This window comes from Salmo salar, chromosome ssa24, assembly GCF_905237065.1.
Source record: "Salmo salar chromosome ssa24, Ssal_v3.1, whole genome shotgun sequence".
Taxonomy (NCBI): domain Eukaryota; kingdom Metazoa; phylum Chordata; class Actinopteri; order Salmoniformes; family Salmonidae; genus Salmo; species Salmo salar.
Genome location: NC_059465.1, coordinates 28,152,364 through 28,165,866, shown reverse-complemented (window position 1 = coordinate 28,165,866; position 13,503 = coordinate 28,152,364). Strand labels below are relative to the sequence as shown.

At 42.6% G+C, this 13,503-nt stretch overlaps 1 protein-coding gene across 1 annotated transcript in view; it reads left to right on the top strand.

Moving 5' to 3' along the window:
* The first annotated feature begins 129 nt into the window (after window positions 1-129).
* The window catches only part of LOC106585718 (GDNF family receptor alpha-2), a 62,174-nt gene continuing 48,800 nt past the window's right edge, over window positions 130-13,503 (top strand). The window contains exons 1-2 of the mRNA XM_014172255.2: window positions 130-712; window positions 2,613-2,921. Coding sequence (XP_014027730.1) covers window positions 673-712; window positions 2,613-2,921 — 349 coding nt within the window. The 5' untranslated portion in view covers window positions 130-672. The remainder of the gene's footprint in view (window positions 713-2,612; window positions 2,922-13,503) is intronic.

Below are 13,503 nucleotides of genomic sequence, written 5' to 3'. Positions count from 1 at the left end.
TTTGAGAGAAACCATTATTGCAAAGATAGCGGTGTTAATAGTTTTTCAGTAAACGAGTGAGTCAGCATCGCCCTCTTCTGGTTTTCCGAAGCTCATTAAATGAACTCCTGTGATTCCAGAACACTCAAAAAGAAGCGCAGAGACTCGCACTAGAGAGTCAAGTCTGGTCAAGTCTGCACTCACCAGTGACCCTCCTGCGTAGGCTAGTAGCTGTCGTTTCCATAAACCTCTAGAGAAATGTCATTGTGAAAAGTTATTTGACATCAATATCGTTGCCGAATAATTTTCTTTGCATCTCGCTTCAAGTCAGGGAGCTCCGAACTGGATCAGCAGAGCTCTTGATGCGGAGAGATGCCACAGTTCATTCGATATGTACAGTTTATAGCTGAAATAATTTCTTAAAGGGATTTGAATTCCTTTACCAAGAGGATTTTGACATTTTATTTTTTGTGTTTTGAAATTGGTGGATTATTGAGACGTGGAAATTGTAAAGCCGAGTTCCGTAATAACTGGAGTTTTTTTCAGAGGATATTCAAATTCTCACACTTAGTTACGCCGAAAAAAAACATTTGGAAAGGGATTTACAACACGTTTACAAGAGGAAGATAATTAAATCGGATCCCCGCTTTTACAGATTCTTGACTCTGAATCTAAAAAGGCTTTTAATTCGTCATGATGTGGATTTATTTCTACTTCGTTCTTTTTCTATTAGGTGAGACATTCATATGTTTATGTTTCTTAACTTTTAAATGAAATAAAACCATTCATTCCATAACATTACATGCGCGGGGATAGTTTAAAATTTGTTCTGAACATAATACATTCAGTAGGCTCTTTCATTTGATGCTGTTTCGACTATAGCCTACTCATTATGAAATCAATCTTAAATGTTAGTATTGTGTCATTAAATCAATTACATTGACATTATTTCCGTAATTACCCATGGAGTGCATGTTAGAGTTTATTAGGTGCAACATTTTACCTACTCCAAATTGTTTTTAGAGCAGATATGTATTGTCTCTTGGCATCTCATTCTCATCTGCTTATTTGATTAAGATTGAGATAGTCAAATAACTCACATAAAATTAATGCATGGCCTAAACATGATGATGATGAGGATGATGATGAGGATGATCTGTCTTTGTGGTAGAAGATGTTCAATTTATCTGTTAGGATAATGGTTATTTGCATAATTTAGTTTTACTGCATACTCCCTCTACTTTATTGCGAAGTCTCTAGCAATATCCCCCCTCAGCAGTTTGCAGGTTCAGAACGACCTGAAGGCATCGCTCATATCACTCTTTCCATCTATATTGGAGTTGGTGTTTGTCTACTCCATTCAAGAGATAAGCCTTTATTTTGCCTTCAATATTTTGGTTTTATTGATTTGACTGTCGTGTACAATAACAATATGGTACAACGTTAATATTCCCAAGGTAAGTGCATTGAGATCAATGACCATGAAGCATAACAGGTAATAGACTGAAGAATATCTCATAACTAGGGAATGTGCCAAATGTGTGTGTTCTATGAACATTACCTATATTGACTTGTCAAACAAGTCTAACATATTTGGATCTGTTCCTGGCAGTGGAGGCTGCTGAAGGGAGGACAGCTCATAAAATATCATTCCACTTATTCACACTCCAGCCATTACCACAACCCCCCCCCCCCCCACCCCCCCACCACCCTCCAATTAAGGTTCTTGGGTGTAGTTGTCGAAAATCTTGCACCTGTTTCATCCCATTCAGCAGAACCAGTTGCAATGACGTCATTGCAACCGTCATTGCAACCAAATACATATCTTTAGCGACTGGACAAAACCTCTTTAACTGGTTCTAATCTGGTTATCTGACCAGATAACAACCTAAATATGATGTATTTCCTCTGGTAATCTGACGTTTCTACCAGAAAATGATGTCATAATGCCAAATTCTGTCCGCTGAGATTGTTCTTTCCTCTCTTGAAAAAAGAGCGGTTTTACATCATTAAGAGGGTTGAGGAATATATGGTGCCCAGTGTACAACATTTGGCATGGGATGTCATCATTCTGGTTGTGGCTACATCAAGTAACGAGATTATAACCAGTTAAAGATGTCTCTTTCATGACAACATTGAGACATTAAATAAATTGTCATAAGTGGTCAGAAAACCATGGCGACCGTGACGTCACAACAACCATCAGAATGGGGTCATTGCAACCGGTTCTGCCCATTGGGTGATCACACCATTAATTCATTGCATTTCCTTAGATGTGAATGTTTTCTCTGCATGTTTCATATTCATAAACAAAATGTTGTATGATCAGAAACAACCCTTACACCAGTGTTTTCTAAACCTCTCTTTGAGTACCCCACAGCTATTCCACGTATTTAATGTACTCCAGTGCTAGCACTCAATTTGTCAACTTATCAGGTGTGCTAATTCTGTAATATATCAAACACATGGAACAGCTGGGGGTACTCAAGGAGAGGTTTTGGAAACACTACCTTACACCATATGAAATGTTTATACAGCACCAGTGGTATCTACAGCAAATCCATCAAATATGTCCATGCATGTGTAACTCTATTCAGTTAGACCAATGAGAGAGCCTCCTTTCTCTCCCTCAGACGGAGTTGCATACTCCTCGGGCGGTTCCTATTCAGCCCTGGCTGGGACGGGTGCCCATGGCTGGGTGGATTGCGTGAGGGCCAGTGACATGTGCAACCAGAACCCCCAGTGCAGCTCCCGCTACCGGGTGATGCGGCAGTGCCTGGTGGGCAGAGAGAGGGACACCATGCTAGCCAACAGGGAGTGCCAGGCTGCCCTGGAGGTGCTGCTGGTCAGCCCGCTGTATGACTGTCGCTGTAAAAGGGGCATGAAGAAAGAGCTGCAGTGTCTGCAGAGCTACTGGAGCATCCACATGGGCCTGACCGAAGGTGAGACTGAAATCAATGAATTCCTGTTTGTGTCTGGTGCAACATACTCAGCTAGAGAGATACTTACAAATTGAGAACTGCTGTTATGTGCAAAGATGACTCTGCTTTTATGAATTGTACCTATATCACATTGATAAAAAACAAACACATCATCAGATAGTGATCATGCAGGTCTCTGTACAAAATGCAGAACATATGGAAAGGAACGTCTCATGCATTCTATGCTGTATCTGGTACAGGATATAGTGATACCCTGAAACCCCTGATGAAAAATATATGCTTTCCATTCTCTGAAATAATGGAGCAATAATGAAATTACAGCAGCGAGACCTGTTATGAGAGCACTATTGGTTTTCACCACAAGAGTTCCATATTATTATATTATTAGGTTATAAACCCACCGTTCAATGACCTGGAGCCGGCCACTTGCACTGTACAGTGCAGGAGGTAATGTTTCACTTAAACCTTAACCCTTCAAAAGGCTACTTTACATTGTCATAAACATGGTATGATGAATATCTTAAAACATCCCTGCAGCTGATGTCAAATCAGATCATAAGATCTAATGTAGTCAAAACTTTTGACATTTCATATGCTATTGGGCAGCAGGTAGCCTAGTGGTTAGAGTGTTGGACTTGTAACCGAAAGGCTGCAAGATTAAATCGACAAGGTAAAAATCTGTTGTTCTGCCCCTGAACATGGCAGTTAACCCACTGTTCCTAGGCCTTTGTTGAAAATAAGAATTTGTTCTTAACTGACTTGCTTAGTTAAATAAATGTCAAATGAAAATTTCAACTACAGTTGGAGATGTCAGTCTCTATGATAGAAGGTTTAAGTGAAATGTTAGAACACTGAAGCAGACCTTCTTGAACAGAGTTAACATTTTATGATACAGTAAGTTGTTTGGACAAATACAGACCTCCCGTGTGTCCTTCACTGAGGATACTTAACCGAAGAATGCAACTGTCCCATTTAGGCACTGTCCAGGGAGATAAAACTGGCCTTAATGGATGCAAGAGTTCTTACAGTGCAGCTTTAATCTAATCACGATCCATTGTGCAGTCAACCAGGCTTTTGTTAACTGGAAAAAACCTGTGTATAACATAGTTTTTTGGAAACAAACACAAGGGCTGATTCCCCACAGACCCTCAAAAACGTTGCAACCCACTTAAAAAATTGTTGTGGACAAAAACCGGAAAAAGTTGGGATATTGTAGGAAGAGCACCAGCTTTGAAAGGTTTTCTCAGCAGATAGGGGGATGTCTACGGGCTATGTAGATAAATCCTAAGAGCCCGCCTGTGTTGCTGTTGACTAAAGTGGCAAGTCATTAAGGGACTTTGGGGCAGATTTATTAAAGGCCCATTGCAACCCATTTTTTTCAATATCAAATCATTTCTGGGTAACAATTATGTACCTTACTGTAATAATTTCCCATTAAAATGGTATACATTGCATTCGGAAAGTATTCAGACCCTTTCCCTTTTTCCAAATGTTGTTACGTTACAGGCTTATTCTGAAATGGATTAAATCAAACATTTTCCTCAACAATCTAAACACAATACCGCATAATGACAAAGTGAAAACAGTTTTTTTATTTTTTTATTTGCAAATGTATTACAAATAAAAAACAGAAATAGCTTATTTACAAAGGTATTCAAACCCTTTGCTATGAGACTCAAAATTGAGCTCAGGTTCATCCTGTTTCCATTGATCATCCTTGAGCTGTTTCTACAACGTGATTGAGTCCACCTGTGGTAAATTCAATTGATTGGACATGATTTGGAAGGGCACACACCTGTCTACATAAGATCCCACAGTTGACAGTGCATGTCAGAGTAAAAACCAAGCCATGAGGTTGAAGGAATTGTCCGTAGAGCTCCGAGACAGGATTGTGTCAAGGCACAGATCTGAGGAAGGGTAACCTCAGACTGGGCTGAAGGTTCACCTTCCAACAGAACAATGACCCTAAGCACACAGCCAAGACAATACAGGAGTGGCTTTGGGACAAGTCTCTGAATGTCCTTGAGTGGCTCAGCCAAAGCTCGTACTTGAACCCGATCAAAAAATCTCTGGAGAGACTTGAATGTAGCTGTGCAGCGAGGCTCCCTATCCAGAGCTTGAGAGGATCTGCAGAGAAGAATGTGAGAAACTCCCCAAATACAGGTGTGCCAAGCTTGTAGCGTCATACCCAAGAAGACACGAGGCTGTAATCTCTGCCAAAGGTGCTTCAACAATGTACTGAGTAAAGTGTGAATACTTAAGTAAATGTGATATTTCATTTATTTTTTGGATACATTTGCAAAAATGTCAACCTGTTTTTGCTTTGTCATTATGGAGTATTGTGTGTAGATGAGGATAAAAAAAATCATCCATTTTATAATTTGGCTGTAACGTAACAAAATGTGTAAAAATTCAAGGGGTCTGTCTACTTTCTGCATGCACTGTATATATTTTTTCATTGCTTTTTAGCAAAAATAATTTCTCAAATGCATTTTGCTAGGAGTGGTCTGAATGAGGGACCTAATTGGAGAGGCCTAATGTAATGAAGGATATGTAACCTTAACTAGTTGTTATTGGCAGAGGTTTGGAACACTTTGTTATTGGTCAAAACTGAATTTTGACTGCATGGGCCTTTTAAAGGTTTGTATGTGCTTAATTGCAACAATTGCAGATCTAGGCATTTTGCATAATGTATTGTAGGCAGGTTTAAGAGTTGAGCACAAAATATGGCTGGAGTATAGTGAAAGAGACAGGAGCAACAGGTATAAATGTCATGCAAGTGTAGAATTTAAATATGACAAAAAAAGCGAAGGTAAAAATGTCACGTTGTCTGTAAGTAGCCTACATGTCCTTATAGGATATTCATCTTCTATTTTGATATGTGCATTTTCAATAAGGAAATGTTCTGAGTGTAATGTAGGGATAAGGGCTTACACTCCTAGTGCAAGGATAATCGCACATCCAACCCAGTAGCAGCCTTCACATTGCTAATGAATTTGCTCTTATTTTTGTAATGTGCACTTTGCAATAAGCCGGCCAATTTGCTGTTTTCCAAGGTAATTTGGTGAGTGCTTAGACCTGTTTCGCTGTGCATGGGATAGTTTAGGTAGTACACTCAAGGGTGGTGCCGCTGTGAAAAGGACAAGCTTTTGTTGGGCTACTCACGCTCCGTCTTTGGCAGTCGTAAATGTGACCCGTTAATTGAAGTTTTAAAATAAATGCCATGTGAATTCAATGTGTCAATGTATCTGTCTTTGGCGGGTAAAGGCTCACCTTTTGAATAGGTCCTTCTCACTGTCGGACAACTGGGGTTAAGAGTCTGAATCTACAAAAGGCAAGTGTGGGAGCATGCTCTTTAAAAACATAAAGGAAACTGCATTTCTCTTTCAATTGGGCCTTAAACCTCATGGGGAGAGCACCAGGGTTTGAGGCAGTTCCAACCAGTCAGTTAACAGTAAGTCCCATTCCTCACATATCACTGGTTTGTTCTTTAAATTAAAAGTGATTTGAGCAGATAGCAAAGAGAATTGAAAGCCTTTATGTGGGCGGTTTCCTTGCAGTTTAATTAGTAGAACAGACTTCTACAGCAGGGAGAATACGTGAGTCTGTCTCAGGCCATTGGGAGATCTTACATGGAATAACCAAAGAATCCAATTTTTCTTAAATGATTTATTCCCCTCCATTTTTATGAATGCAAGCATTCTTAAAGGTCAGGAGCCGAATCTGTCAGTATTCTATGCTAATATCGCTAGGCAGCTAATTTAGAGAGGGGGAAATAGGAACCCTATGCCAGCTTGAGTATGTTATACTGGGGACCCAAGCAGAGTTAAAAGGAGAACATATATGGGGTTACAGAGGTACACAGTATTCCTCAGTGAACCCATCATTACCATGAGCTATGGTAGCAGTCACTGGCCATTACCTTAGCCATCCACTGTCCTGTGAGGCAATGGGAGTTTGCCTCTGCATGCTGAATGTGTCCTCTATTTTTCCTCATCTGACCACGCTCACTAGGTGGGTGCTTCATCATCCGAGGAAGAGACCTGTCAATATTTTTCTGGAACAGATCAAAAGGTTTTCAGGCCCCCACAAACTTGTGAAAAGGATCAGTGAAATATGATGACAGTGATGGTTCTCTATGTCCTTTCAAATCCCTCTAATGATTTCCTTTACTGTAACTGAAGATCCACCAAACCGTTTTCAATATGACTAAAATGACACCCAGAGTGGCAGCTATTGTTGGGAAATTCTCCACTCTTACCCATGCAGGAAGAGACAGCCTGTTTTGCCTTCTTAATACGGGCATGTAGGGATTTGGATTTGTCCTGCCGCGAAGGTTTTAGGATGATTGAATGTGCATTATTGAAATCATGCGAGTGGACTAGCTATCATAGCCTGTGCAATTTTCTTCTCCACAGATAGTCCTAAACTAACGAGAAATATGGAATCAATATTCGACATTGATGCAAATAGACTAGGCCACCTTTAAACAAATAAGATGAATGACAGCTATTAAAATTGACTTTGCTTCAAGCCATAAGCTGTTTACCAAGACCGGAAAATCCATAGGACGCTTCCATCACCTCAGGAATTTACTCCTATTGATAATGAATACGTTATGGATTTGAGATTCTGTACAGTTTAAAACCCTTAGGTAGTCATCCCCGAATCCACTGAAGAGCAGAATCCCCTACAAGGGAGGCCTGATTGTCTGTGCCACTCTCGCCATGTGCAACACTGTCAGAGCAAAGGAAGTCACAGTCCTAATTACCACAATAAGTTGGTGCCCTCTGGCAAACAATCGTACACTAAACAGCTGGGAAGAATTTGTATTACTTGATTAATGCATAATTGATTGGGTGACTGTCAAATAGCATAGTTCTTAAAAAACAGAGTGGCATGGCCGCCTGTTGCGAATGCAAATCTTTTAACCCCCAAGCGAGAGTACAATTACGCTGTATTTGTGCAGTTCTAATTCTGTATGGCATGTGATAACATTGTAAAACACTTTCAAAATTAATTCACTACCTTTGTTCAAGCTATCGTTTTATGTTTGACATTATTGTTAATTAAGTATAACTCCCTCTTTGACTTACATTAAGATGCACTGTTATTACTACACAATAGTAGTAGGCTTGATCACCAACAACAACGAGACAGCCTGTAGGGAGGAGGTGAGGGCACTCGGAGTGTGGTGTCAGGAAAACAACCTCTCACTCAACGTCAACAAAACAAAGGAGATTATTGTGGACTTCAGGAAACAGCAGAGGGAGCACCCCCCTATCCACGTTAACGGGACAGCAGTGGAGAAGGTGGACACTTTTAAGTTCCTCTGAGTACACATCACGGACAAAGTGAAATGGTCCACCCACACAGACAGTGTGGTGAAGAAGGCGCAACAGCTCCTCTTCAACCTCAGGAGACTGAAGAAATTTGAGCTTGTCACCTAAAACCCTCACAAACTTTTACAGATGCACAATTGAGAGCATCCTGTCGGGCTGTATCACCGCCTGGTACGGCAACCATATACGCCAACAACCTCTGCACACTGCATCACCGGGGACAAACTACCTGCCCTCCAGGACACCTACAGCACCCGTTGTCACAGGAAGGCCAAAAAGATAATCAAGGACAACAACCACCCGAGCCACTGCCTGTTCACCCCGCTACCATCCAGAAGGCTAGGTCAGTACAGGTGCATCAATGCTGGGACCAAGAGACTGACAAATAGCTTCTATCTCAAGGCCATCAGACTGTTAAACAGCCGTCACTAACACAGAGAGGCTGCTGCCTACATACAGACTTGAAATCATTGGCCACTTTAATAAATAGATCACTAGTCACTATAATAATGGCACTTTAATAATGATGTTTACATATCTTGCATTACTCATCCCTTATGTATATTCCCTCTATTGCATCTTGCCTATGCCGCTCGGTCATCGCTCATCCATATATTTCTATGTATATATTATTATTCCATCCCTTTACTTAGATTTGTGTGTATTAGGTAGTTGTTGTAGAATTGTTAGAATACTCGTTAGATATTGTTGCACTGTCGGAACTAGAAGCAGAAGCATTTTGCTACACTCGCAATAACATCTGCTAACCATGTGTATGTGACCTATACAATTTGATTTGATTTGATTATTATATGTGGATGAGGCTACATGATTTTCTACTTGTCTGAGAGGCATGTACAGTTTTTCTCGGCCACTTGTGTTCAACTGAAACGGTTTGGATCCCTCAACTTCCCCACAGTCCCCACAGACACAGAATAGAGCTTCATCATCCATGATCCTCTATAAGCTGTCCCGGAGAATGGCCACAGCACTTTCAATGCTAGAACATTTGGCTTTGTTTGAAGATTACATTATTTTACAATGTCCAGTTAGGATGGATAAACAGACTTCATGGCAAGTCTCTGGGAAAAATAACCTTTCTCAGTAGTATCTGTAGTTCCCTTGAGATTTCCAAGCACTGGTAAAATGGGAAATTGTTGTACATGGGCATGCTGAGGGACGGAGTATACTATGTATGTCTGGCAGGCTTTGCTTTCTCACTACATACAGTGCCTTCGGAAAGTATTCAGACCCCTTGACTTTTCCCACATTTTGTTACATTACAGCCTTATTCTAAAAATTAAATAAAACATCCTCAGCAATCTACACACAATACCCCATAACGAAGGGATTTTATTTTTAAATTTTTTGCAAATGTATATATATAAAAAAAACGAAATACCTTATTTACATAAGTATTCAGACCCTTTGTCATTATGGGGTATTATGTGTAGATTTATAAGGGAAAAATATTTAATCCATTTTAGAATAAGGCTGTAATGTATCAAAACATGGAAAAAATTAAGGAGTCTGAATACTTTCCGAATGCACTGTATACATCAAATCAAATTGTATTTGTCACATGAGCTGAATACAACAGAATAGAAAGAGGTAGCTTCATTAGATAGTACCGTAAAACACCAGTCTCAACGTCAACAGTGAAGAGGCGACTCCGGGCTGCTGGCCTTCTAGGCAGAGTTGCAAAGATCTCAGACTGGCCAATAAAAAGAAAAGATCAACATGGGCAAAAGACCACAAACACTGGACAAAGGAATTCTACCTAGAAGGCCAGCATCCCGGAGTCACCTCTTCACTGTTGATGTTGAGACTGGTGTTTTGCGGGTACTATTTAATGAAGCTGCCAGTTGAGGACTTGTGAGGCATCTGTTTCTCAAACTAGACACTCTAATGTACTTGTCCTCTTGCTCAGTTGTGCACCGTGGCCTCCCACTCCTTTTTCTATTCTGGTTAGAGCCAGTTTGCGCTGTTCTGTGAAGTGAGTAGTACACAGCGTTTTACGAGATCTTCAGTTTCTTGGCAATTTCTCGCATGGAATAGCCTTCATTTCTCAGAACAAGAATAGACTGATGAGTTTCAGAAGAAAGTTATTTGTTTCTAGCCATTTTGAGCCTGTAATCGAACCCACAAATGCTGATGCTCCAGATATTCCACTAGTCTAAAGAATGCCAGTTTTATTGCTTCTTTAAATCAGCACACCAGTTTTCAGCTGTGCTAACATACTTGCTAAAGGGTTTTCTAATGATCAATTAGCCTTTTAAAATGATTAACTTGGATTAGCTAACACAACGTGCATTGGAACACAGGAGTGATGGTTGCTGATAATGGGCCTCTGTACGCCTATGTAGATATTCCATAAAAAATCATCCGTTTCCAGCTACAACAGACATTTACAACATTAACAATGTCTACACTGTATTTCTGATCAATTTGATGTTATTTTAATGGACAAAAACAAGGACATTTCTAAGTGACCCCAAACCCAATAACGGTAGTGTATATTATATTTGATCTTTCTTGAATAAGTTCCTCCAGTTCTTTTTGTTTTTCATCTAACTTATTCTGTGCCTCTATGGTACAGTTTTTGTTGCTATCTATCTGTACTGTTAGTCCTTCCATTTCCTTTGGATTGTGTGCAGCTGCTCGGCCATGGAAACCCATTTCATGAAGCTCCTGATGAACAGTTCTTGTGCTTACTTTGCTTCCAGAGGTAGTTTGGACCTCGGTAGTGAGTGTTGCAACCAAGGACAAAGGATTTTTACATGCTACACGCTTCAGCACTCGGCGGTCCCATTCTGTGAGATTGTCTGGCCTACCACTTCGCGGCTGAGCCGTTGCTGCTCCTAGACGTTTCCACTTCACAATAACAGCACTTACAGTTTACCGGGTTAGCTCTAGCAGGGCAGAAGTTTGACGAACTGATTTGTTGGAAAGGTGGCATCCTACAGTATGACTGTGCCACGTTGAAAGTCACTGAGCTCTTCAATAAGGCCATTCTACTGACAATGTTTGTTTGTGGAGATTGCCTGGCTGAGTGCTCGATTTTATACACCTGTCAGCAACAGGTGTGGCTAAAATAGCCAAATCCAGTCATTTGAATGTGTGTCCTCATACTTTTGTCTGATGTCCTGGTCAGGTTCCATGGTCAGGTCCAAACCCCTGTTGAGTGTGAAACCCAGCAGCGTTGCAGTTCTTCACACACTGAAATCGGTGTACCTGACAACTACTACCATACCCCATTCAAAGGGACTTAAAGCTTTTGTCTTGCCCATTCAACCTCTGAATGGCATACGTACACAATCCATGTCTCAATTGTCTCAAGGCTTAAATCTCATCCCCTTCATCTACACTGATTGAAATGGATTTAACAAGTGACATCAATAAGGGCTCATTGCTTTCACAAAGATTCACCTGGTCTGTCCATGTCATGGAAAGAGCAGGTGTATCAGGTTTCAGGTAAGACCCAAGTGCAGACTGTGTAGAAGTAGCAATGTTTATTGTAACAGGGGCAGGCAAACGACAGGTCAAGGCAGGCATGGGTCGGTAATCCAGAGTAGGGGCAAAGGTACAGGACGGCAGGCAGGCTCAGGGTCAGGCAGAATGGTCAGGCAGGCGGGCTCAGAGTCAGGACAGGCAGAGGTCAAAACCAAGAGGGCGAGAAAAGAGAGACTGGGAAAAGCAGGAGCTGAGACACAAAACGCTGGTAGGCTTGAACAAACAAGACGAACTGGCACAGACAGAAAACAGGTATAAATACCCAGGGGATAAGGGGGGCTGATGGGCGACACCTGGAGGGGGGTGGAGACAAACACAAGGACAGGTGAAACAGATCAGGGCGTGACAGTACCACCTCTCTAGGGACGCCACCTGGCATCCTACTTGGGCTCATACCTGGTTGAGCAGGGTGCCGGCGCTGGAACTCAGAGATGAGGCCTGGTTCCAGGATGTCCCTAACAGAGACTCAGCACCTCTTCTCTGGGCCATAACCCTCCCAGTCAACCAGGTACTGGAATCCCCTGCCACGAGGTTGAACCCTCAGGAGACATCTCACCATGTGCTACGGTCGTCCGTCAATGAGACGGGGGAGAACTCTAGACATAGAAAGAAAGGTAGGAACAATACGGAGGGTACGGGGCAGCAGGATGAACAGCAGAGTGGCTAATGACCTTGGAGCGGGGGAAAAGGTCTCGGCTTCTGGGGTTGTAGCCGCGGCACCATAGCAGCATGCCAGCGCCTCAGGCTTGACCTTCTTAGATACCGGTCGGTGCTGCGGAAAATAAGTGGCCCTGGCCTTACTGAACCCCTCCCGGAGGTCCTGGTACTCTGCGGAGCTGGCAGAGAGGTCCGGGGCAATTATCAAGCCTCCGGGAAGATGTCCCAGGGCAGACAGAGCTGACTTCAGGCAATGAGTGTGGCAGGATGGGCTCCAGCCCACGATGGCACCAGTAGCCCAGTCAATGGAGAGATTGGGTTGCTGGAGCCAAGAGAATCCCAATAACACAGGAACCTGTGGAGACTCAACCAGCAGGAATTGGATCTTCTCGCTGTGGTTATCCGACACTCGTAGGTTAACAGCGGTGTTCTGGTGGGTGACTCGGCCTATAGAGCGCCCGTCCAGCGCTCTAACACCCATGGGAATGGAGAGGGGTTGATTGGGGATGCCCAGTTCGAACACCAGGGTAAGGTCGATGAGACTCACTTCGGACCCCGAGTCGATGCGTACCTGGAGAGACTTGGACTGGTCTCCCCACCGCAGTGTGGCATGGAGAGGGGGGTGAGCAAGGGGAGATGAAAAATGATCTGTGATGCCCACCAGAGTACTCACTCTAACGAATGAGCTAGGTCTGTTGAAGAGACAGGCAGACACATAGTGACTGGCAGTACCGCAATACAGACAACTCTGGGTCTCAAGTCTGCGTATCCGTTCGGCTGGAGACAGCCTAGCCCTGCCGAGCTGCATCGGCTCAGGAAGAGCTGAATCGGCAGTCTCCGGAGGCTCTTGGAGGGACTTGGGTAAGCTCGGATCCTCTCAGGGACATAGACACCGGGGACTTCCAGAGTTCATCAGATGCAAGGTGGGAGCCCTGAGTGAGCAATTGGGACCGCAATCGGATCTCTTCTCCCTCCTACATTCCCATAGCCGACCATCGATCCAGATGGTTAAAGTGATGAGTGAGTCGAGATCCGTCGGTAGTTCTCGGGCTGCCAGCTCATCCTTTACC